Source organism: Colossoma macropomum, unplaced genomic scaffold, assembly GCF_904425465.1.
Source record: "Colossoma macropomum unplaced genomic scaffold, Colossoma_macropomum, whole genome shotgun sequence".
Classification (NCBI taxonomy): domain Eukaryota; kingdom Metazoa; phylum Chordata; class Actinopteri; order Characiformes; family Serrasalmidae; genus Colossoma; species Colossoma macropomum.
The window spans coordinates 26,217,707-26,243,151 of NW_023494794.1; the positions used below are offsets into that span (position 1 = coordinate 26,217,707).

The 25,445-nt window shown below is 40.4% G+C and overlaps 1 protein-coding gene across 9 annotated transcripts in view; it reads left to right on the plus strand.

Annotated features, from left to right (window-relative positions):
* The window catches only part of golga2 (golgin A2), a 37,769-nt gene extending 14,300 nt beyond the window's left edge, over positions 1-23,469 (plus strand). For 8 of the 9 annotated variants that reach the window (XM_036580688.1, XM_036580689.1, XM_036580693.1 and 5 more), the window contains 23 exons: positions 1,230-1,293; positions 1,672-1,734; positions 5,227-5,307; positions 8,480-8,518; positions 8,659-8,721; positions 10,446-10,539; positions 11,083-11,189; positions 11,326-11,384; positions 11,715-11,856; positions 12,956-13,045; positions 13,988-14,095; positions 15,660-15,747; positions 16,196-16,329; positions 16,998-17,216; positions 18,264-18,377; positions 18,587-18,811; positions 19,615-19,714; positions 19,802-19,890; positions 19,998-20,154; positions 20,278-20,445; positions 20,533-20,639; positions 20,788-20,956; positions 21,430-23,469. In XM_036580688.1, coding sequence (XP_036436581.1) covers positions 1,230-1,293; positions 1,672-1,734; positions 5,227-5,307; positions 8,480-8,518; positions 8,659-8,721; positions 10,446-10,539; positions 11,083-11,189; positions 11,326-11,384; positions 11,715-11,856; positions 12,956-13,045; positions 13,988-14,095; positions 15,660-15,747; positions 16,196-16,329; positions 16,998-17,216; positions 18,264-18,377; positions 18,587-18,811; positions 19,615-19,714; positions 19,802-19,890; positions 19,998-20,154; positions 20,278-20,445; positions 20,533-20,639; positions 20,788-20,956; positions 21,430-21,701 — 2,752 coding nt within the window. In that variant the 3' untranslated portion in view covers positions 21,702-23,469. The remainder of the gene's footprint in view (positions 1-1,229; positions 1,294-1,671; positions 1,735-5,226; positions 5,308-8,479; positions 8,519-8,658; positions 8,722-10,445; positions 10,540-11,082; positions 11,190-11,325; positions 11,385-11,714; positions 11,857-12,955; positions 13,046-13,987; positions 14,096-15,659; positions 15,748-16,195; positions 16,330-16,997; positions 17,217-18,263; positions 18,378-18,586; positions 18,812-19,614; positions 19,715-19,801; positions 19,891-19,997; positions 20,155-20,277; positions 20,446-20,532; positions 20,640-20,787; positions 20,957-21,429) is intronic. The other variant, XM_036580691.1, reaches the window with a different exon arrangement.
* Positions 23,470-25,445: the final 1,976 nt, after the last annotated feature.

A 25,445-nucleotide genomic window follows, 5' to 3' on the forward strand; every position in this document is an offset into this window, starting at 1 on the left:
AAAGTCACAAAGTTAAAAGTTCATGTTTTGAGATAATAAGCCAGAATTGTGAGACAATGTCATTATTTTGAGACACTAGCTGCGTTCCAAAGTCTAGGCTGCAGCCGAGGTAGGGCAGGTCCTCAGTAGGACTGTCCTATGAAGACTCCCCCTTAGTAGCCTATTGGTCACACAAATGGAGCAGTCCTAACGAGGCTGCGTGGTAACGTCATCAGAGCGGCGCCAAACTCGTGAGGGAACTGGTGAGAGAAAATGGAGCCTGGTGCATAGTGTTTGTTGGTTTTTCATTTCTTCACGGAAATGGAGGAGATGTTCTTATGTAGTACGATAAACTACATATCGCTGTCGTCAGAAGAAAACCTTGTATCTCTATTTTTGACGTTTTTCAGTTTTTATCATAATTTGAAAATATCTATTACCCCTTGCATTGTTTGTAAATTTAATGATGGATGGACTAAAAGAAATGACCTAGAAGGATTTGGAAAAAAGGCTGGTTCCATTGACTTACATTAAAAGTAAATTAGGTTTTTTCCTTCTCCTGTAAAGTTACCATTTTGGAGATACGAGGTTTTGGTCCGACAACAGCGATATATACAATACTTCTAAATAAAATACGATATATGTGCGAATACTTTCAGAAATTACTCATTTTACACTTTCTAAAGTAACGAAGACAAATTCAAGGACGTGAACAGCTTACATTTTAAAACAAGCTCTGCTCCAACGGCTTTGTTTTCCACCATTTCCGTGTTCCTTTTTTTTATTCCTTCATGTCGTTCGTGTGCAGAGAACTGTGGGTAACCAAAAGCCTGGAAGCATTCATCTGATGCGTCCTCGAAATCACTAAGAACATTGGCTGCATTTCTAGGCTGTATACGAAGGATCCTTCACTTTGGAACGGCCTTCTAAGACGTAGCGGCCGGTGAAATGCAGCCTACCTCGGCTACAGCCTAGGCTTTGCAACGCTGCTACCAAGTTGTTATTTCATGATACAAGTTGGAATGATAAGAAGAAAAAGTCATTATTTTGAGATATTCAGTTAAAATTATGAGACACTAAGTCATTGTATTGAGAAATAGAGAAGGAGGGAATAAAAACAAAAGCCTTTTTTCTCCTCCATGTAGTGGGAATGGGCTTCCATAACTAACAGCAATGTTGCTTTATGTTGTAATATGTATTTTTGGTGAGTGTTCATGCTCAGTTTTTCTGTTTCTGGTGTCATCTGTCAGGCCGTTGTCGTCCACTGAGAGTCTGAGGCAACTTTCTCAGCAGCTCAATGGCCTTCTCTCTGAGGTGAGCATTCCAATCGAAGTGACCGCCCTTGCCACTGTCCATTCTCCATGTCTCCACCACTCACTCTGCTTCATTTGTTCTAACAAACAAAACCATTGGTTCAGAAGTTTTAAACATCTAGCACATGCATGTGAATGATGAACAGAAAAGCCTGGAAAGGCTGTTGTGCTTTAAATTATATTTATTATGATATTATGACATTCAGAACTATAAATCGGCAGGTTAATTACTAACACTATCAAATAATGGCTCTGGAGAAAGGTTTGAATCATAAAGAAGGGTCTCAGAAAGGTGGTATGGCCCTGTTCTAATTATGTCCCTTTTTCTTTTGCCATATCTTGTATAATCTCTCCACTGTTTTTCCTGGATGTGCTCCAGTCATCATCATCATATGTTAATGGGGACAGTGGCCCATTGCCCATCAACGAGAGGGAGCTGGAGGTAAGTTCAAGTGAACATAAATGACCACATTGTAGATTGTTAGAAGCAAAGGAACTCCACTCTACTGAGCTTTGCATAGTCTTGCTTTAGAAGGACAACCTTATTAGCAGGACAGTTCATGTTCTTGGGATGGAAATAGCTACAAGGCGGAGGCAGAGAGGATTCCACGATCTGTGTGCAAACACAAGCCGAATAGAGTGTCTTAAGTTATCTCCTAGTTATTTTAGGACTGCATAGTACTATTTGGACAGGATTAGATTTACACGGGGAGGTGGGGTAGTGTATTTTTACCACCAGACGTATGTTTATGACTGATTCACACAGATATTAGATCTCGGTTTAAATTACAGAGAGGGGACGGGCTGCTTGACTTCCACACTGCGATCACACCGAACAAGTTCTATGTGCAATACATTCAACTGCTCAAAAGCAGACATCATGTCTAAATATTTAGCTATATTTTGCAAGTAAAGTCCCACCAGTGGCATTTAAATGCTAAGTTCAGTTTCGAAAGCTGACGCAATAATCAGCCTTAGGTCATTCCCATTCGTCAGATCTGTCTGCTAAGTTGTCTTTTCTTCCTGTAACATAAAGCGTTTCTTCAAAAAAACGCAGACAAAACATGGAAACATTGGCAGCATAAGTTTGTGTTAATCAATGCAAGTTAAACCTGACTTTTTACTAGCCGAGCATGCAAAGCTTACATACACCGATCAGGCATAACGTTATGACCACCTCCTTGTACCTGCTCTGTGAGGGTCCATGGGGGTCCTGAGCACTGAAGAACAGGGTAAAAGGGGGCTAACAAAGTATGCAGAGAAACAGATGGACTACAGTCTGTAACTGTAGAACTACAAAGTGCACCTATATAGTAAGTGGAGCTGATAAAATGGACAATGAGCATAGAAACAAGGAGGTGGTCATAATGTTATGCCTGATCGGTGTATAACTTGAGGTTATTTGTCCGGTTTGTTTTATTTTAGGTAACTGGGGGTGGAAATTTTACTGACAAGGGAACTCAGAAGTACACAAAAATGAGTAATATGAGAGATTCTAACAGGCCCAAACTTTATGTTAAACAAACAATATCCAAATAGTGCTTTGGTCCATTGAAGAGTTTAATTTAAGATTACATATATTTAAGACAACATTTTATTCAAAACATTGGTATTGTGTTTAAGACTGGACTGTTCTGTGAAAAAATATTTGCCCCCTTCTGAATTTGCAGCAGTATTTGCCACACTGAATGCTTTTAGAATGTACTGTTAGCTAAAGAGAACCTTGTCAAACCCTTTAAATGGCACTGTGTGATATACAGTGAACTTTATAATACATTTTTTAAAAAAAAGGAAAATAGAGTTCTCTCAGAACTCTGTTATCCTTTTCTCTGTGTTCTCTTTTCTTTCACACACATTCTCACTTTCTGGTAAATATTTTGTCTTTTGAGATGAGTATATATTCCTTCCTTGTCTGGACTGTACTCTTGTACACTTCGCTCATTCCCTGCTCACACACGGTTCTTCAGTTATTAGCCAGCGTGATAAAGGAATGCTGCTGGCCGGACCACCAGTGCTCACATGATCTCTCCCACTAAGCTGCAGCTTCCACACCAGCCTGAAGACACATTCACATGAACCACATTTGCTTCCTAGAGGGCCACATTATCAGTTGCGAAAGGCTGTAAATAGTTTTCATTGTAAAGGCTGTTATTTGATATATTGATATTTTTTGGAACAATCATTCGGCCTATAAGCAGACAGTAAAAAGTGAACGTTGTCAATTATGGGATATTTCACAAAAGCATTTCTTAGTTAGTCAGATGACCTAATCCCAGGAAATGGTTTGGTGTGAAAAGCTAATTTTGCTTCTTTAGTTTTGCGCAAGAACTACAAGGCTAACATTACAAACAAACACTAGAAGTCAATAGTCACTGAAGTATTTTCTAAAAATAACAGCTAAAAACACATCCAGCTCTTTATTAAGGTTGCTCAGACTTTTGGATGCGGTATAGGACACAGTATTGCTTATGCTATAAAAAAGAAAAAAATTAGCATGTAGCTGAAAGCAGCAGGCAGTCACTTTAGATAACAAATATTTGAGTTGACATATATATGTCTGTGCGTGTATATATATATATATATATATATATATATATATATATATATGTATATGTATATGTGTATATGTGTATATATATATATATATATATATATATATATATATATATATATATATATGTGTATGTATATGTATCACTGCTGTCTGAACAAAACCTCATATCTCCATTTTTGTCGTTTTTCAGTTTTTGGCATAATTTGAAAATCTCTGTTGCCCTTTCATGATAGATGGACCAAAAGAAACGGCCCAAAATTACTTAGAAAAAATTCTGGTTCCATTGATTTACATTAAAAGTAAAGTATGTTTTTTCCTTTTTTTGTAAAGTTACCATTTTGGAGATACGAGGTTTTGATCCGACAACAGTGATATATAGAATCAACATAAATATGTTATATGTCCGCATGATGTGTGTGTGCGAATCAGAGTCAGATTTTGCGGGAGAGTCTGAATTTGGCACAGCACCTGTTGTTAGAGGTGGCTGTTCACTAGAGTTCAACTAGACAGTGAAGTTTTGTTAAGTCATGCTGTGTCCAAAACCATGAAGACCTGGATACAGTTTAAGGCGTTGAGCGAAGTTTTGGGGGTGTGTTTGTGGAAAGGATGTGGGTGACTTTGGACTGCTCGTGCTAGTTAGCAACATTAGTACATGGTATAATTAGGCAAATGTATTTTTTTGCTAAACCAAACCCGAAGTCAAGCCTGTCCAGTAGATGGAAAGGTAGGCGAATTTAATTATCCTTAGGTTATCCAGGTTTACTGAGAAATCTTGCTTTGTAAAGGTCCCCAACAGGGATTTACATGAATGTCCCTCACATGCACAATATTCCTGTGTTTTAGAGTAAAATGATGAATGACAGCCAGGTTAATTTAAAGGAATACTCCAGCAGTCTTCATCTTAATCTCTGTCTTATGTGAAACATGAACAGAAGACCTGTTGAGTTAAAAGGCACTTATAATAGAGGCCACTGGGCACCTGATCCAGCATCTGCCTGTTAGCTTTTATTCTGGGTGTCTTTTAAGTAAACGGGTTCATCGGTTCTTTGCTAAATACAGGGAAACATGTTGAAAATATTGTCTGTGGTCATCAGTTATACAGTACAGATATATAGATGTTATACATACATTATTATAAGTGTTATATGTACCATCACATTGAATATTCCTTGAAGCTGGTCCCAAATCCTCACGCATCATAGCTTTATTTTTCAGACAAATGTTTCATTTCATGTTTGTTTCATTTTTCTCCATCTGTTTGAACTTTCACATCCCCTCTCTCTCTCTCCCTCTTTTCCTCTCTCTCTCTCTCTCTCTCTCTCTCTCTCTCTCTCTCTCTCTCTCTCTCTCTCTCTCTCTCTCTGCATGCCTGCACGTTAGACTCGAAACCAGGAGCTGGCAGCCGCTCTGGACTCCAGCACTCTAACAAACTCCCAGCTCGCTGCAAAGATAGAGACACTGGTAAGGGTGTCCCAAGGAGTGTGTCTAGTAGTAGTGTGTGTACTGTTTGGGTCTTGCCCATGTTGCTTGTTAATGACTTTTCAGGCTATGCAACACCCAGCCTTCAATACTTCCTTACAGCACTTTCATACAGGGGCGTAGCCAGGGGGCCCTGAATGGCCTAAGCCATCTCACTTAAAGCCAAGTCCTCTAGATTTCTGACTGCTCACCCAAAAAGTCCTCAGATGCCAATGAAAATTTTATATTTAAAAAAATGTAATTTGCACATATAAGATGAACCCGCTTATATTTCCACCCAGCAATACTCTTTTTAGTTGGCCACCAATGTTGAGTAGTCATGTTCATGTTGAATAACATCGCATTTTAGGGGGCCTACACAATAGACAACGCAACGAAGGAGTGGTGCACACATACACATGCAGATCTTGCCCATCTAGAAGGCGTGTACACGGCTGGAGAAGGGCAGCGTTTGTACAGTACAAAACCCAGTGGGAAACAAAACATTCAAAACAGAAACGAAGAAATGTGGGCCATCGAAAGAAAATTCTGGTGATGGCCATATACAGAGCTGAGCAGACAACAGCCATGAAGGCAAAGAAATCATACAGAACTAGAAAAGAGTGCACAGTGTCTCTACTGTCCTGCATCTTGGATTGTCATCCGTGATCTGCCTGAATGTTTCTATTAATTGGTGTCTCCACGTCAGAATCCACTGCAGCAAAAGTTGAAATGATGTGAACTTGGCTCGATGCTCGACGAAGCGTCTTTTTACCACATACAGGCAGGTTTTACTGCGACACAGCTGACACAGCGTCCTAATACACTGGGGGACTGCGTTTCTGACACTGTGTCAGCTTCTAGTGTGTAGCCTCCCTTAAACTTTGCAAAAAGGTTTTCTTTTTTTTCTTTCCACAAACATGTTAACAGATGTGGGAATTCAGCTGAGCTGTGCTGGTTTCAAGAGTAGCCGACTACTTTCTCCCCATATTTTACCAACAGCGTCAGGCTGTAAATCTCATTTGTCAGTCCACCTCTCCTCCGAGACCTCTCCCATCCCTGTGTCCGGGAAATGATGTCACATTGTTTTGAGTCGCATGATTAGAAATGAAGTTCAACGTGGCGGACTGCACAGTGTACGAAACTATACAGCAATAAATTCTTAATATTTTTGCAAAACAACTTTTTTTTTTGTATTTTTGATACGATTCTGTAGTATATTTAGACGTACACCAAACCTACAATATATATTCGTGGAATTTTAATATCAGTATGGTTGATTAGTGAACTGACTGCCCAGCTAATATTACCAAGGTCATTCTCAGAACCTCCATCAGGCTTGACTGGGGTTCAGGCAATGTTTATGTTTATTATAAAACATTCAGTGACTAAGAAAATCAGCTAGCTGTTTTAATTCCTAGCAACTTTGTGTTACATTTTCTCAGTCGTAAACTTTTAAGGCATTTGTTTTGTCAAGAAAGTCACGTGTTTGTTTTCTTACTGTATTTGATATGGTGGCTTAAGTGTTTTAATAACAACTCTATAAAGTCACTCATTTTAAAAAACGATTTACTTAACTACACAATAAACAACAGGGAAAAATATAATTAAAGCAAGCATTTAGTTTATTATTCGAAAAACCTCAGAATGAAAAATCTGGGGCCTATTTGCAATACCACTCCACGACACTAGATGGCAATAATGGCAACAGCGCCACCTCCTCTCTGGGGCTTCAAATAGGTACCACAGCAGAGGTAAGCCTCAGGAATGAGATCTGCATACAGACCCTTCTAATCCAGTTATTTTATGTAAATTAAGCTCCAGGCACTTTTTCACCACATAGACCAGCATGCCAAATTCTTCGGACATGAGACTTCAACACTGAATGTTGTGTGCTCGACTGCTAGCTCACAAGCTCTGCGTTATTAATTTCACCACTTAAAATGTCTTAAATGCCATAGAAAAACTAAGTTGTCCTCACAGTCTTCTATACTACTACAATTAGTAGTGTATAAACATTAAAATTTCAAACATGCTGTTCACTTTCCAGTCCATACAGTCTATATATGGAAACTAAGCTGCAGACAGAGCCCATTTTCAATTCACTGTTATTGTGATGTCACGAAACCCAGCACATTTACATAAATCTGTGAATTCAACTCATAACTGTTTAGTTCCGCCCATTCACATTAAAGTTAAGGAGTGTTTCAGCCTCAATTGCTTTTTAAATGAGGCACAATCCAGTGCAATCAGATCATTTACATGTATCTGTCTTAAAGGCACAGTAACAAAAATTCTAAGATGAAGAGCTAAATGGTCATGTAAGTAGAATTCTGACTATTTTTAGTACATAAAAACAAAAGTGTTAAGTGGAAAGAAAAATAACATGAAAGAAAAATATAAGGCTGAATGCTGAATAATAGTGGGGTATGATTAAAATTGCAGCTCTCGCAGTTTGAAAATTACACTCTAGTTGTTCAGCTCTAGTAAGTGGGCTGTTAAATGCAAGGTCAGTTGTGTTTATCTTTTCTTTCTTCTGGTTGTGGTAGCTGCAGTAACGTAGTCTAGTTGGTGTTTGTGCTATGCGCACTATAGTAGTGTTTCTGAGACATAAATCTTCTTAAATGGCCCCCTCGTCCTGTAACTAGGCCCCCCCAAAATGAAATTCTGGCTGCGCCGCTGCTGTCATGACTGCTGCTGTAACTGCATGTGTACACACTCAGCACACTCAACCCAATTCAGCTCCAGTTATCAGCTTGGTAAAGTAGCTGACATGCCTGGCCACCACATTGCCATTGCACTTTTGTGTTATTTTTCTGTTTTTATCTTTTGTTTTGTGCTCATTTTTTCCTGAGTTAATGCAACTCAGTGTGTCACTTTCCATTAACAACTCTAAAACGCATCTCGTTTGACTGGCTTGCTTGTCAGGCTGGCAAATCCAGGAGATCTGGACTCTTGCTGTTGCAGAATGCATTTAAGTACTTGTTTGTGTCTTTGCTTCTCCGAACGGTTAATCCTGACTAATCCTCCTGTCTGCTCATATCTCTTTAACATACTGGAGGTGTCCTGGTCAGCCGCCAAAGCTTCGATCTGTTGCCGGTCTTAACCTGAACCTGTTTTAACAGCTTTTCATGCTAACAGGTGTTGTGTGTTTTGTGTGTGTGTGTGTGTGTAGACGAAGCAGTCTCAAGAGGTGTCGGACCAGCTGCAGAAGGTAAACAAGCATTAAATGTACTAATTTTTCAATATGGAAGAAAACAGTACATTAAATTTAATTAGGAATAGGCAGTTTAGCTCTAAAAATAATAAATACACTTTTGCTACTAAGTAGGAATTTTTTTTTTCCCATTTCAGGAGCGGAAGGAGTTTGAGCAGAAGTTTGCGAAGGAACAGGGAGCTATGCGTGAGCAACTGCAGGTGTGAATTACATTTAAATTGAATGTGTGATTACAGTTTTTCACTATTTAGCAGCCTTGGACATAACTAAACAATATTCACAGTGACCGCCCTCCATTTACTTAATTTCCTGTCAAAATGGCCATTAAGTCCAAGCTATTCTTTTTTCTTGAGATATTTCTGAGCTTAGATATCAGATAATCTGCTTGCATGAGGGAGGAGAAAGTCAAAGGAAAAAACAGGAGTTTACAAGGCAGCAATTAAAAAATACAGAGAAAATGGGGCTCCTAACAACCACCTGCAAGAACTGGTAGACCACCAACACTGCCCCCATCAGATAAACCCCATGTGTCAAACACAAGGCCAGCAGGCCAAATCAGGCCTGCGACGCAGTCATATCCGGCCCGCAAAAGTATTTTAATTCTCTATTAATTTTAGCTCGTTTCACAGTACACTGCAGTCCCCAGCATGCACTGCAATATAATGTGCTCTCCTACCCCAACAACAATCAGCGGTTACACCTCAATTCTATACAATTCTACACAGCTGCACACCACTCCAAACAACTAACTGCAGTTCAGCCGATATAAACACCTAACGTCAACTCAGCAGCTCAGAAATTGAGCCCAAGCATTGATGAATTTGCAGCAAAGAAAAGATGCCAGGTGTCCAGTTCAAGCAAATAGGTAGGTTTAAAAGACTGAGCTCCTGGGGACATTTAAATTTTTTATATTTTAAGTATTAAATATTTCAAGGTCTGCTACAAATATCTACATTTTGCTATTGAACTTTTTGCATATTTTGAATAAACCATGGTCAGTTCGGTTTATAGCAAAATGTTAATAAAAAATTAAATAATGCATAGACGTTCTCTGGCCCACGGATTTGTTGAGGTTTTTTAATATGGCCATCTCAGTAGTTGAGTTTGGCACCACTGAGATAAACAGTACTTAAAGCTTTCCTCTTTGAGAAAAGGAGAAAATCAAGCTGCTTCAGATCTGAGAACATCCACCATCCTTCCACTGTGAGAAGTGAACTTTGACTGGAAATGAACCCTGTTACTCAGTGGTCTGGTTGACCCACCACATTATTGTTTTTTTTTTTTTTTTAAATCAGTACAACCGTAAGAGTTAATGTAAAAATACCAGATGTTTAAAATATCAAGTGTCCAGCGTAGGGTTCTCCTTTAGCAGCTGTAGCCAGTCAGCAGCCTGTCCATGTTGTCCACCCTCACAAATACACACACACACACACACACACACACACACTAACAGCAGGCCATGTAGGAGGAGAACAGAGTGAAGGACACAGCACCTCCACACTTTTATTCCCCGCAGGTTCACCCAACACCACATGTGTAATATAAATGTGTGGGGGGTGAACAGAGTGAAGACACTGAAAATGGGTTACTTTATATGTTCTTCGCAGAAAATAAGCAGGACCAAGGAAGACCAAGGAATCGGGTTGAAATAATAATAAATCACATCATTTTTTCTTTTGGTAACATTTGAAAAACACCACACACGGGTTAAATAATTAGAAAGGTGGTCTCTGACTGTTTCACAGCACTGGTGCACTTTGTAGGTTTTCATTTATAGACTGCAGCCATTTTATAGACTGCGGTGCTGCACAATGCATAACAAAAGGATGAAGTTTTGGTATGAGAAATAGGATTGGAAGAGGAATGAATAATTTGTTGTGGTGCCGAGAGGGGGCTTCAGGGCCGACTGTGCTGAATGTTTCAGGTCCATATCCAGACTATCGGAATTCTGGTGTCTGAGAAATCCGAGCTGCAGACTGCCTTGTCTTACACACAGCAGGCGGCACGGCAAAAAACAGGTACGTCTGTGTATGTGGGCAGGTGTTGAATATTCGCTACATAAGTGTCTATTTAAAGGAATCATTCATCAAAAAGTCAAATTTATGCAATGTTTCCCTTACCCCAGATGTTGCTCAACCAAGACAAATCGAAAAAGGCGAAAAAAATCACAAAATGTTCCACTTAGCCTGCATCAGTCTTAGCCCTCATCAATCAGCCAGGACTGTTGACTTCTTGTGTTTATTAAGGGAATAGCCTCGTAGCTCCTTGATAAACTAAAGAGACTGAATTTTGAAAATTTGGACACTAAACGTGTCTTGACTGGTTGATCTGGGGTGAGAGGAGCATTGTGTGAATTGGATTTTTCACTGTGCTGTTCCTTTAAGAGCCTCTATGGCTTTTGTAGACTGCACAATGGCAAAGATAGGTTGTTGCAATATAGGGAGAGAGAGTGATTCACAGACTGCTTACTGCTTAGGTAACAAATATCCAACTTATTTTGGAGTCAAATGTTGTTATTTTTATATGAATTGACTTGGGAGAGTGTGGATGTTCATTCCCAGGAGAAGCAGAGGAGCTGAATAATCGTCTGCAGTCCAGCAAACAGAGAGTATCTGAGCTTGAGAGAACTTTATCCACAGTGTCTACACAGCAAAAACAGTTTGAGAAGGTACAGAATGAAAAAACGAACCACTTCCATGGTTCATTTACTTGGTTTTAGAGCATCCCTGATATAAGCATAAGGTCTGACTTCTGTTGATAAATCTGAAGCAAACATGTTTCTTTTGTTATGTTTTGTTGAGTAGCAGAATAAAGATCTGGAGAAGGAGAGAGACAGTCTGCGATTGGAAGTCTTCAGATTGAAGTAAGGGTTTATCTGTTTTTCCTTTGCTTTTCTCAGCTTCTTATTTCCATCCCTTGCATGTGTCCTTTTACAGTTCCTAATGGAGCTGGATTGTGACTCACTCATTTACATTTAGCAGGCTAAACATTCTCCACAAGTGGGCGCCAAAATAGCAGTCATATAGCTTTTTGGTGCTTTGTAAGAGCAGTGCTTTGCATCGGTAACCCTGTGTTCATTCACTCTCTCGATCTCTTTCTGTTTCTTTCTTCATCTCTCTTGCTCTCTTTCTTTCTTTATTGCTCTGTTTCTTTCTCTTTCTTTCTTCTGTCTTACTCTCCTGTCCTCTCTCAGCAATGTAAGTGAGGAAATGAAGCAGCAGGGCTCTGAGTTGGCTGAGCAGCTCAAGCTGAAAGTAAATGAGAACAGCGCTTTGAGTCTGGAGCTGGACGACCTCCGCAAACGACTGGAAATGGCTGATGTTATGCTGCAACAGGTGAGAACCCAGCAAACACTGTTATAAGCCAAAGCTTAGAACTCAGTGACTCTTCCTCTTTGACATGCCTCAGTATGCCGGTGTACCAGCTGTACAAATGGTCAATCTTGTGTTCAGGGGTAGACAAATCTAAAAATTTGGACTGGCTGCTTGGGCCAATGAAACTTGTGTCGATCTGGTCCGCCCTTGTCCGATCTAGAGCTACTTTCACATTACCAGGCTGAAGTGGCACAAATCCTTAATGTGACTCAGATCTGATGTTTTCAGAGCGGTGTGGACACAAATCTGATCTTTTCAAATCCGACCTGAGCCACTTTCATATGTGGTCCTAGATTGGATACGTATCTGATTCGTGGCAATGTGACCTTAATATGATGCTCATATCAGAATTCATGTGTTTTTTTTCCACTGTGCGTGCGCCATCATTCAGCGTTACCATGGCAGCAGCGCTGAACAGACATTAAAGCCTGTAAATGGTGGAAAAGCAGCTTATCTCACCTTTTTCTCCTTCGTCTCGCTCTAATAATGAAGCTGAGAGCTGATCAGAGTTAATTATCTTCTCAGCGAAGCTCATTCTGCTCGTTAGTTTGTGCTTAATTAATCCCACAACGGGGAAATTTGCGGTGTTACAGCAGCACAGAAGACAGAGCAGCAGGAAATATACAAACAATATATAAAATAGAATAAACAATAAAAATATAAAAATATATGTATATGTACAAAAATTACAAGAAGAATATACAAAGTATTAAATTTAAATTTAGAAATGTAGAAATGTATGTATTGTAGTGAGTATTGCACAGTGAATAAAATAGCAAATAAATAAACAGTAATAAATGGAGAAATATTGCACTTGACATAATTGCACATAATGGTGGTAAACATATTGACAGTGATCCGCAGTGAATATACTACGCATGGTGGATTGAGATATTGCAGTAAAGTGCTATGGCAGTGATGTTGAGAGTTCTTGCACATGGAAAGTAATTGTAAACTACTGTCTACTGAGTGCCGTGACTGTTATAGAGTCTGACAGCGGCTGGGAGGAAGGACCTGCGGTATCTCACCATTTATTTGTGAATTTCTCCCTTTATTCTAGTTCTCCAGTCAGTCAGATCCTTCCTCTGAGCACCAGCAGGTTCAGCTCCTCCTGGAAGAGAAGCATCAACTTGAGGTTCACACAGCCCAGGTGTGTATATGTGTGTGTGTGTGTGTGTGTGTGTGTGTGTGTGTGTGTGTGTGTGTGTGTGTGAGAGGGAGAGGGGGAGCACAAGGGGGAAAATGCTTGCGTGAGTGCCTGAAATCTCTGTTACAAAAGGCAGATCTGCTCCTCTTGAATGCAGTAATCACACACACACACACACACACCCCTTCTAAGCCGCTTATCCTTCTGGGTCGCGGGGGCGGGGGGGCTGTAGCCTATCCCAGCAGTCATTGGGTGGAAGGCATGATACACCCTGGACAGGTCACCAGTCCATCTCAGTGCATACAATAATCATATAAGCTTAAAATGTAAACTGTCTGTTTTAATATTCCAGGTTCACTGAGTGTAACAGTGATGTGAGGAAATGTGCAGGACTTTAAAAATGCGTTTTTCTTTGTTTCCTGTTACAGTGGTTTCTTATTTTGTTTGTTTGTTTGTTATGGTTTAGTTCATAACACCCAATCATCGATGCTGATTCACTGCATGTTGTGTTGATGTGTAAATCTTTATTAAATAAACTAAGTAGCTGCACATTTTACAGGTCAGTTAATAAATTCTGGGTGATGATCTGCCAGAATACACAGTTCTACAGTGAACTGGGCTGAGCCCCAGATCTTTACACGCCCAACCAGTGTATCTTCCCATCTGTATCACTATTGAGTGGAGGGAAAAGGGTTTATCTGCTTGTAACCGTTCCACCAGGTGCATGATGGGGAATAATCTCAAAAATCTAGTTGCAGTCTTGCAAATAGTGACACTGCAAGATTCCTAGTATTTGCAAAATCATACCTTGTGACTAAAAACCGTGACACTGTCTTTAGATGTGAGAGGGTGCCAGACTTCAGTCTTTCAAAAGTCTTTTCAAAGTCTTCTAGTGTGTGGGCAGCATAAGACAAAGCTATAATATGTGCATGCTGTGTGTTGTAGCTCATGGAGTCAATAGCACAGCTGCAGAGAGAGAGAGACCAGTATGCAGTACAGATTCAGGAGGAGGGCAGAGTGTGGAAGGACAAGACAGAGCAGCTTCTCTCTCAGGTACAGTCTTCCTGTACACACACAGGCACACACGTTTTCACATACCTTTTGAATAGCCCTGGTCAAATGACATGTATTGTTGATTTTAAAGGTGAAAACAAGTTAATACATTCTCTACAAGGAACAAACTATTATGGTTTAACATCTAAAATGTGCTTTGGGTTTTCATTTCACCAGATAAACAGTAATTGTACACTAAAATGCAGAATGTTCGGCAGTGTGTTTTCTGTAGAGGGTGTGTTAATTTATTTTCACTTGGAAAATCAACAAAACATCTCATTTGGGGTGCCCAAACTTTTCTGGTCTTCTGTTTTTACTTTTTGGTGTAATTTGAAAACTCTGGTTTTCTTTTGAACTTATAAAAATATCATGATGAATGGAGCAGCCCATAATTTTTGTTACATTAACTTATATTACAATTTAAGGTTGTTTTTCCTTCTCCTGTGAAGTTTCCTTTTTGGAGATTTTGTTCTGTTTATGCACGGTTTTGTAATTTTTTGAGTTTACAGCACTGGTGCTGTACACTTACAAGTTTTGTAGTGCATTTTGAAACAACATAATACTTCCAAAAAACCTTTGCACCGTGTGTAAAAACAGAATACATGTAGCAGTCAATTGTATTTTAATGTTTATCTTGTGAAATGTGCAGATAATTCATTTTCTTAACAATTCAGATTAGTGATATTAAAACTTGTTTTTCTGCAACCTCAAGTGTGAGAAATCCCACACCAACAGGAATTTAACATATGGTTAAATATTTCAAAATGGAAAGGGAAATAGTTTATTACCTAAGGGTAAAGTTAGTTAATATGTGAGTTTATTATACAGCGTGATTCAAAAAGATAAATCCGATTTCAAAATGATTTGTTTCACGTGTAAATCATTACAGAACAATGCAGTAAACTGTAAAGGGTTTAAATAGTCATATTCATAGTCGAATTCATCCCATACTCGATTGAGCATGTCGGGTGCCGCTGCACTCACGGCTCTTTCAGTGCGATTTCGGAGATCATCCAGTGTTGTGGAACTGTTGGAGGTTCACTGCTGACATAAATCACATTGCACAATCATGACAGATTCACTCTTATTGAAGTGGAGAACGCAGAACGCTTTCTGCTCAGGGGTCTCATCTCCTCTCAGACTGAAGGGAGCCATCTTCCAGTGACAGTCAGAAACTCTATGACCCCCTCTTTCAATTGGATTGTGATTGGTTCCTAGGCACCTCACGGTTGTAAAAATATGGTGCTTTGAAATTGGATTAATCTTTTTGAATCACCCTGTATAATCAGTTAATTGAAAAAAAAAAAACCTTGGGCATGGATGGGCAGCTTTAGGAGCTTCAGCTTCTGAATCCAGAGATGCCTTAGGGATGATTTTTTTTCCAGCAGGCAAACATTAAAATATTTAATCACAGAGCCAAACAACTTTTAGGTATTTTGTACTTTATGAGGTCTGTTCTTCAGTGTCACGTGTTCATTTTCTTACAACGTAGTCGTGACGTTTTATTGAAAATTTACACATCAGGGTGTTGAACTAAGTGACTGACTCTGGCTGTGGTGAACAGGTGTCACTGATGTCAGAGGAGAGGGACAGGAGCGCTGCTCAGATCCAGGAACTACAGGAGCAGATCACAGAGCTGAGGAACACTGCAGGTCTCCATAATACTTCTCTTCTGCACTCACTCACCATGCTATCATGTTTAATCCCTCTTATTTAGGCATTGTGTTCATGAATTGATTTGATTATTACAGAAGGTGTTTACAGTACGTAAAGTTTCAGTTCTACTATCATATTGCCTCATAAAATTAGTACCCAATAGCTATACCACTAAACATTCCCTCCATAACTGGCTTATGATAGCAGTTATTTTATGTAAACTGCGGTCAGTTTATATCACACGCATTCAAGGGTCTAAATGTGGGCCCACAGTTCCTCACCCTCATAACTGCATAACATATGGTTATTGGTAATTACCAAATAATAAGTCTTGAGATTACTAACGGAATAATAGGACTAAGATATTAATGCTGGCATTTCTAAGAACAAATAATGCTCCATGTGAATAGTAACCGACTGTGTCCATGTCTCTCTGCCCCTCAGCTCTGTCTCAGGAGCAGGAGACCCAGGCAGTATCTCAGTTTTCAGGGCCGTCTGAAAGAGAACTGGCCCTGGAGGAGGATCTCCGCAGCCTGCAGGAGGAGAGGGAGGCACTCAGCCTGCAGTACCAAGCACAGGTTAGCACCTCCTACCCACAAATTAGACCTAGTTACCTGCATTTTTGTACTCTTTTTGCACTGTACAGTCCATGATGTGGGCAGAATAACAGTACTGTGTTTATATTGCTGCATATATGCTTGGCAACATTTTGAAAACTTGGTGAATTAGTAATGTGCTGTGGTTAAATGCTGGCCTGCCTTATTTTGACCAAAATAATTTACTTTTCTTGGACTACATGAATCAGAAACACTCACGTTAACTCATCTGGAACTGTGACTGGCAGCACATAGTACAGAACACCTTGATTCATTGGGGGCTCATTTGCATATTGAAGCTTTTTGTGATCTTAATGATGATATACAGGCCAATATTGTTACTACTATTAACTAACAATATATTGTGTAGCTCTAGTGCCCATACTTCTTATAACTCTTGAAGAAAATTGGCTCCCAGGTTGACTCAAGCTGAATGGTGCAGTATGTGTCTTTGATAGAGAATCAGTGAAAAATTATTCCTGGAAATTTTTGAAAGCTTTTTTTTGTTCAATTCCACATAATTCCATCTGGCTTTCTGATAAAACTAAGAAAACAGAGTGAAAGTTAGTTTTATTTATTTATTTATTTTTATCAGGCCAAGTTCTAGCTCTCTGTTGCCCAGGCTAATGCCACTAGCTCTCATGTTACAGGTTCGGGATAATGAGCAGCTGAGCCGGCTTGTGCAAGAGCAGGAGGCCCGGCTGGAGGAGCTAGAGAGGCAGGCAGAGCGGGCGGCTGACGAGGCTCAAGATAAGCTGCGCATCCTGGAGGACGTTCAGAGCGACAAGGCCACCATCAGCCGAGCCCTGACTCAGAACCGCGAGCTCAAAGACCAGCTGGCCGAGCTGCAAAATGGCTTTGTCAAGCTGGTAAGCATGCATTTCTGTCTTGGGAAGCAGTGTGTGTATCTTCAGGGATCAGGCATTTTAACTGTTTTTGCTATTTGTCTACCTCATTTTGTGAACAAATGGCAATGAAGCAAATTGTTTTGAATTAAAAACAAAAGCACACATGATTTGATTTTGTTTTAGGGGTGACGTTGCCTGTTGCTTGCTGCCTCTGGCCAAAATATTTTGCATTTTGACCAATGAAAATGCGGAGCCGGTGGTCTCTGTGGCTCTTTTTGTTTTTTTCTCTTTTAACAAACCAGCAGACCATTTGAGTTTTTACACGTTCATAATTATCCACTATTAATAGCATCTTTTCACCTTCATGTGAGATCCACAACGTGTTTGGTCAGACACAGAACTAACTACATCAGAAAATTCCCAACTGTAACATTAGTGTTAGTGGTGCCCCCATGTGGTCCCAACATGAAAGTCAGTATCTACCCCTAGTTATAACATTTCATAACAGTCATGACATCAAATATTATGACATATCAATGCAACTACCGGTTATGGTAACATGACACAGTTGTAATACTGGACATAATAATCTATGACACATTTATGGCATGGTTATGTCAGTGTTATGTCGCAGGGTTCAAGTAAAGTGTCACCTTTTTTTGGCATTGTATCATAAATATCGTAAAAACACTTAAACACTTTCCATCTGCATGTTTGATTACAAAGAGAGCATAATTAGTCCTGTTTTAAACATGGCACTGTTTTGTCTGCTCTAACTTGGCAGATGTGAGGAAAACAATAATAAATAATGTAATATTACGTTTTTGTCATATCGCTCAGCTCTACTTAGATGTAACTTTTCTCAATTGAAAGCATATTTACAACTTAGAATATAGCATATATTTTTTTGACTTATTCAAATACTTCGAAAAATTCAAAAAATTCGAAGGAGTCCTGTATCTGCAAATGTCCAGACACATCCCTAGCATGCACACTTTCACATATTATTATGTTCAAGCTACCTTTCCTGCTCATCTGACTGTGACCTCTGCCCTCACATTTTTGTAGACCAATGAGAACATGGAGCTCACTAGTGCGCTGCAGTCCGAGCAGCATATAAAAAAGGAGATAGCCCGCAAGATGGGCCAGCTGCAGGAGGACCTTCACAATGCCAAAGAACAGGTAAGAGCCTCCTCGCATACCCTCTCAGTATTTTACCCACTTGTACTACCCATCATTCACTACTTGCCCAGTTTAGATTCACAAAAACACATTAATGAATTCTCAAAGGAAATAATTCCTCGTTCCAAAGCATCAGTTTTCATTCTGAAAGCTTCCAGATGTCCCTTGTCTTCCTCTCCATTGTAACTGAATGCCACCTCCTTCTGCAGCTGCTGGAGCGAACGCAGGAGTGTTCATCCCTCCAGGAGCAGCGGGATCAGTATATAGCCCACCTGCAACAGTACTCGGCCGGCTATCAGCAGTTAGCCACAGAGCGGGAACATCTTCACAAGCAGTTTCTGCACCAGACACAGCTGATGGACCGGCTACAGCACGACGAGGTGCAGGGCAAAGTGCAGCTCGAGCAGAGCCAGTTGCAGCTGCAGGAGGCCCAGGTCAGCCATGCAGTAGTGGACTTTAATTATTATGAGTAGTAGTTGTGAGTAGTGGTTTAAATAGTTGTTTTTGTGGTATTTTAAGTCAAAGTTATGTAAAAAAAATATGTATCTATATTTCAGATATATAAAGCACTCGAAGTATAAGACTCTATAGAATGTTTGATATTCTTTAAACCAGAGGTCACTAATAGGCGGACCGCGGTCCAAGTCCGGACCCAGACGCTGTGCTATGCGGATCTGAACCTATAACCGATAAACTATGGAGAATTATTTCATTTCAACTGGGTGGTCCTATTTTAATCAGCATAGCAATTCTAGTAATTACGGTAGCTTTAGCGGGCCGGGAGACTCACAGACCAATCGCATGCATTGTAAATATCACACGTGACGCTACTCAGCCAATCAGATCTGTGCATTACGATGAGCACTAAGACTCGAGTGAGTGACGCACACACAGGGGAAGGACGAGGCGAAACAGGCAGTCGGAGAAGAAAGTGAGTCAGAGGGAGGTTATTCCACATTGCGTGCTCTAAAAAGAGAAAACTGATAATAAATATTGTTGAAATATTACTGAATTGTGCTTTATTTGATTTGACATTCAGTTGGTGAAATATATATGTAAATATATGTATAAGATGTTGATATACCTACTAGGCTACTTCAGTATACAGTATATGGCACTGAGTCATGATGCAAGGTAGACATTATGATGTTCCGAACCTTTGCTTGAGGAAATTTTCTCTAATTGGACATTATTGAATTTAATTAAAGATCTCGGATTTAAACCATGTCATTTGCAGGAGAGACTTGACCAGCTGGCCAAGGACAACGAGCAGCTCAAAACAGAAGTTCAGGAGCTTCTGAACAGCTCTGCTTTGAATACATCACTCAGGGATCAAGGTTAGTCACTCAGAGTTCAAGCACTGATCAGCATTTTGAAGTATGTAACCTTTTACAATACTGACTGCGTCCTTACTGTTTGTCAAGGTGATGGAGTGGAAAGCTATTCACTTCCAGAAAGCTTCCAGAAGTCATCTATAGCCATCCCAGAGGATTTTGAGAGCAGAGAAGAGATGGTGAGACCATCATTTTGTCACATCTAACTTTCCAGATGTGTGCATAAACATTTCTTATGTCTTTTTTTTAACGTAATGAACATAAGCGATTGTCGCTACTGCAACAGGAGGAGTTCCTGCACTCTGCTCTGTCCCGTCTGGAGGAAGAAAGAGATGAAGTGATGCGCAGATTGGAAGAAGAGAGGAGGCTGCACCAGGCTGCCCTACAACAGGTGGCTGCCATGAGCCATGAGCACCAGCACCATAGCACATGTTCAGAAACAGGTAAGGACCCAGCGTAGAGCCTTGGAGAACGCCACCGTTCATATTTGGTGGAACTCTTCATTTGAATGATTTGACATTATGGAGGGTTGAGGTATATTTGTCTGACTAGGAATTTGTATGTAGGGAACTCTGATGGTGTTCCAGTTGAGGTGCATGAGGCACAGCATGTTGCCATGGAGAGACTCCAGGAGCGTTTCACAGCACTGATGCAAGAGAAGGCGGACCTGAAAGAGAGAGTGGATGAACTGGAGCACCGCTGCATTCAGCTGTCTGGAGAGACTGATACCATCGGTGAGGATTTTTTTTTTTTTTCTAAGGTTAAGTTATGGATATATAAGCCTGCTTTCTATTCATTTTTTTCTCTATCTCTGCCTTTAGGTGAATACATTGCTCTATATCAAAACCAGAGAGCCATCATGAAGCAGAAGCATCTAGAGAAGGAGCAGTATATCAACATGCTGGCCAAAGACAAGGAGGAGATGAAGGTACCGTTATTATTTAATGTTATCGGACTTGTACGAAACCGCGAACAGTAGTTGAGCTCATAATGTTTTTGCTAGCCACAGTAATGCAAGAAATACATCTAAAAACAGCTCAAAGGTGAATCTTGTTCTGTCACTGTAATATTTGTAGGCGAAGTTGGCGGAGCTGCAGGGCCTGGTGATGCGTTTGGTTGGGGAGAGGAATGAGTGGTATACTCGGTACATGAGTGCTATCCATAATCCAGACTTTCTTCATGCTGAAGAGGACGTTGTCCAACCAGCAGAGAGGCGAATGGAGCTGAACGCTGTGGATGGCTCAGGTATACATACCCACAAGCACATACAAACTAGAGTCCAGCCAGTATATCGTTTGGTTGATAAAATTAGCCAAAATTAAGGAATTACTGAGCACATAATTAAAGCACATAAAACACCAAAAATGCCTACATAAATGTTAATTTGGACAACAACCAAATATACCAAACTGGTTTCCTAGACATGGATTAGGCCTAGTTTTGGGCTAAATTGCAGTGCCAATGCAGCAGGTCATTTTTTTTCAGCCGTCGTAGCTGTTCCTGCCACCTTTGTCACCTAAAATCCTTATTATCTTACAGTGTAACATTCCCTCTTTTGCATAATTGTGATATTATATCAGCTGATATCAACTAATGGAATTTTTATCTCATTAAAGTCAGTCCTGAGTGTTGGTTGGACCCACAAAATTGCAGGAAGGGTTATTATTTCGTCTGTCTTGACTATGTCTCTCTCTCTCTCACTCTCTCTCTCTCTCTAGCTTCTATGGACATGAGCACAGCTGTAGATTTGGCTCCAGACTCACAGGCCAGGACAGAGTTGGAGGGCCTGGCCCCCTCTGAGGGATTGGAGCCCCCTGTAGGCCCATCGCTGAGACCCAGGGAGGACGGCACAGCCCGGCAGATTATGCAGCTCCTCCAGGAGATCCAAAACCCTCAGGCCCGTCCTGCTTCCTTCCTGGGAGAGAAGCCCTGCATCCCCTTCTTCTACAGACCCGACGAGAACGACGAAGTCAAAATCATGGTGGTCTAAAGTACACCATGTCCCACCTCCCTTCATTTCTCTCTCTTCTTTCTCTCCCTGGCTCTCGGATGGGCCCAAAATTCCCTGCTTTTCTTCTCTCCAGTCGTGGAAGCTTTACTAATATAGACACGCAGTGACTGGAGTTGGACTGTGAGAGTGTACGTATGTGTGTGTTCCTTTTCATTTACCTCTTTTTTCCTCTGTTCTGGTGGTGGGCATGAACCCTTCTTTATTTCTGTTCCTTCCCATGCTCTTAGCCCTAGTTGATGTGGGCATATTATCATAATACAAGAAGAATATTTCATACATATTCCTGAGGCTTAGGTGCTGTGCTGGTCATTACTATTCCTACATGCACTTTCCTCTCTACAGTTTCCATCCTCTTGACAATAGGTGCAATAGAAAAGTCATGACATCAGTCATCTGTCCACTGGGGAAACGTTATTAATTGGCTTGGATATGTAAATCAGATCCCTCTGTATAAACAAAGGGCCTTTAACTTCCCAGCTAGCTCTTTTTTGGTGTATCTGAAGTATTAGGATTGGTATGTGTCTGTTAGATGAAGTTGAAATTCGCTCTTTTCGAAGAGCAGGAAGTTTTTGAGGTAATATTGAAAATGTTGAAACGTGCACATTTGCTGGAGATGAGGAAAGTTTGATCTAGCTGTAGGGCTCTATAAAAAGCATCTCGGATCTATGCGGAGATAATGAAGCGTATGAATCTTATATTTAAAAAAGAGCATTGAGTTTGAAGGGGTGATTCATGAAATTGTAGGGTAAGCGCACACTCTGTAGTGTCTAGCAAGTTGTAAAGAATAATGGAGGGCAAAAGTAAATGTTAGCTGAAAGGACAGGCATTAGAGTTACTACTCCACATACATCCGGCATCACTATCCAAAGCCTTCAGAAACAACCTCAGAGGAATACGCCAGCGTTTTTCAGCCTGGTCTGTCTGCCGCATCTGTAGCATGTGATCAATAATCAAAAAAATGATTTCAACACATTTCCCTGTAGTTAGAAAAGAACAGAAAACCTTTTACTCAAAACATACTTGATACGTGATGCATGAAGATCTCAGGCTTGTGTAATGTACCATTGTCCTATTGCGCCCCCTAGCCACAGCGATTGATTCTGCTATCATGGAATGAGACGGAGGGGTTCAGGGTGGGGGATAAATGTGGAGGAAAATGACAACAAAAAAAAAAGCAGCACGCAGACAAACTGAGGATCGTCTTAATGGAATCTGCGGCACCCGGTTCAGCATGGCAGGTTATGTGGTAACACCTCATTGCCTGCCTTGTCTGCTTAGACCGGAGAAAATAAACATGCTTTCTGGTCAGAAACTTGTAAGCTAACTGGTTGGTTTGGTTTGTTTACAGCTATAAATAAATCACTTCTTGTTAAAATAACAAAAGGGCTGAAGTTGAACCATGTGAAGAAGTCTAGAGGCTACTGTTACTGTAGCTATGCCTTGTTAAAATGCCAGACAGCATATCAGGGCTGATTCAGGACATGGACTAACATTACACAGTAGACAGATTCTGAGTCAAATATGTCCACTTTTGTGCATCTTAAAGCTGAGAATGTGTGTTTTGGACATGTTAATTGTCCAGCTTGGTTGTCAGTCACGAGAGCTGGAAATTGTTGGTGATACGTGATGTTAAAGTCACCGGTTGTATGCGCTGCATGGTTACTCTGCTTAAAAATCAGCATTTCGTTCTTTTGACTGCACTTGAAACTCCATACAAATAGTCGTTATATATCTCTATAGGGCTAATCCAGGTAGATTTGGTCCCAATTTCTGCATTTTATAAATGTTTATTTATCAACATGCACATATGTACATTTAAAATATCAGGTATTGGCATCAGGCCACAATTCCCATATTGGTACATCCCTAACAGAAGCCAGTGTGCAGGTGCTTAAGCAACTTACCATTGACTTTTATGCGTTTGAGTCAGTGGGTTTCTTCTTTTCCAACTGTAAGGAAATGTGTTGTAGTTGTCTGCTGAAGGCACATAGGCTACGTTCACATTACCAGGTTGAAGTGGCCCAAATCTGATTTTTTGCTCTAATGTGACTCAGATCTGATGTTTTCAGGGTCAAATCTGACCTGAGCCACTTTTATATGTGGTCCTAAATCGGATACATATCCGATTCGTGGTCATGTGACCTTAATGTGAAGCTCAGATCGGAATTAATGTGTTTTTTCTCCACTGTGCGTGACCATCATTCAGCGTTACCATGGCAGCAGCGTCGAACAGAAGTTAAAGCCTATCATCGGTGGAAAAGCAGCTCATCTCACCTTTTTCTCCTTCGTCTCGCTCTAATAATGAAGCTGAGAGCTGATCAGAGTTAATTATCTTCTCAGCGAAGCTCGTTCTGCTCGTTAGTTTGTGCTGATGATGCACGTGATTCATTCACGTGATGTCACTGAGTAGGAAGTGCGCATGAGGGTCATTTCAGGATGCCGGTTCGTCACATTAATTGAATCACTTACCTAAACGAGTGTGAACCATCGTGTCAGAGAGATCGGATTTGAGCAAAAAATCTGATTTGAACAACGAGGCTTGTAATGTGAACTTAGCCATAGAGATTGGGTTAGAAAACGATGGAGTATTCCTTAAACCGAAGTGACTTCATTTACTATTGTCCCAAAAATGCATACTTAAGTCAACCTTTAGTCAGTAAAAGCTTCTCATTATAAATTTCCTTGCAAACGGCTGTCCTCATTTTAGTCATATGCAGATGACAAATTGCACACAAAGATGATGTAATGAGAAACACGAACTACCCCAGATGCCCTTTATGTCTGTGAAGTATAGTGGAGTTTTCCCATTCCTAATCCCTTAGAAGAATACAGTGACTCTAGAGAATGGCTGCTTTTTTTATACATAGAAATTGTGTTTTATTAGTGATGAACTCTATGATGCCAACGATGCCATGTTTCGATTAGATCCAGATTGGCTGAGAGTTTGGCTTTGTAGGGAGTAGAGCAGTTGTAAGTGATGAATGCACAAGGCTGTAAAAGTTGTATATATACTACAAGTTAATTATTTGATAACAGCTCCAGCTACTTGGGCAAAGCACGAGCCCAAAAAAGGCAAAAAACCCTTCAATGCAGAGGTGAGCAAAGTTCCAGTTGTTAGCAGGCGCGTGCAAGTATTGATGGCTTTAAATTGTGGTGATTTGATATTACACATGTCCTCACTGAATAACATTTATTATTAGTACTCATATAAGTTGGAAGAGGAGAGCAGCTGGAATTGAGCTCTCCATGCCCTGCCCACAAGATGCTTTCCTACCTAGCTGCTGTAGCTGGGTTGGACAAACTTAGCAGAAGTCCTTTTTTTCAGCCTCATGAATTTTGGTTGGAAACAACAACAGCAGATCGCCGTCGTGCCAATGTTGGCTTATTTACATGACAACAAGCTCCTGCTCTATTCTGTGTGTTAACATTTTTGGCCCAAAAATTCCATAGTCATCAAGTTCAGAATCAAATCCGATGCTGAAAAACATTTTGCGCAAACTTGACTGACCCAAGTCCAAAAGTGGCTCATGCTCAATAAAAGTCTGTCCGAAACTGACTTGTTACCCAGAGTGGTGACGAAAAATCGCATGTTTGCTGGTTAAGTTAGTACATAGCAACAATAATAGAATAAAATAACAGTGAGTGAGTTTACATGCAGTTAATAGTCCGATAACTGCAGAAAATCAGATATTGTCAGTAATCTGATCAGCGTATTTACATGCC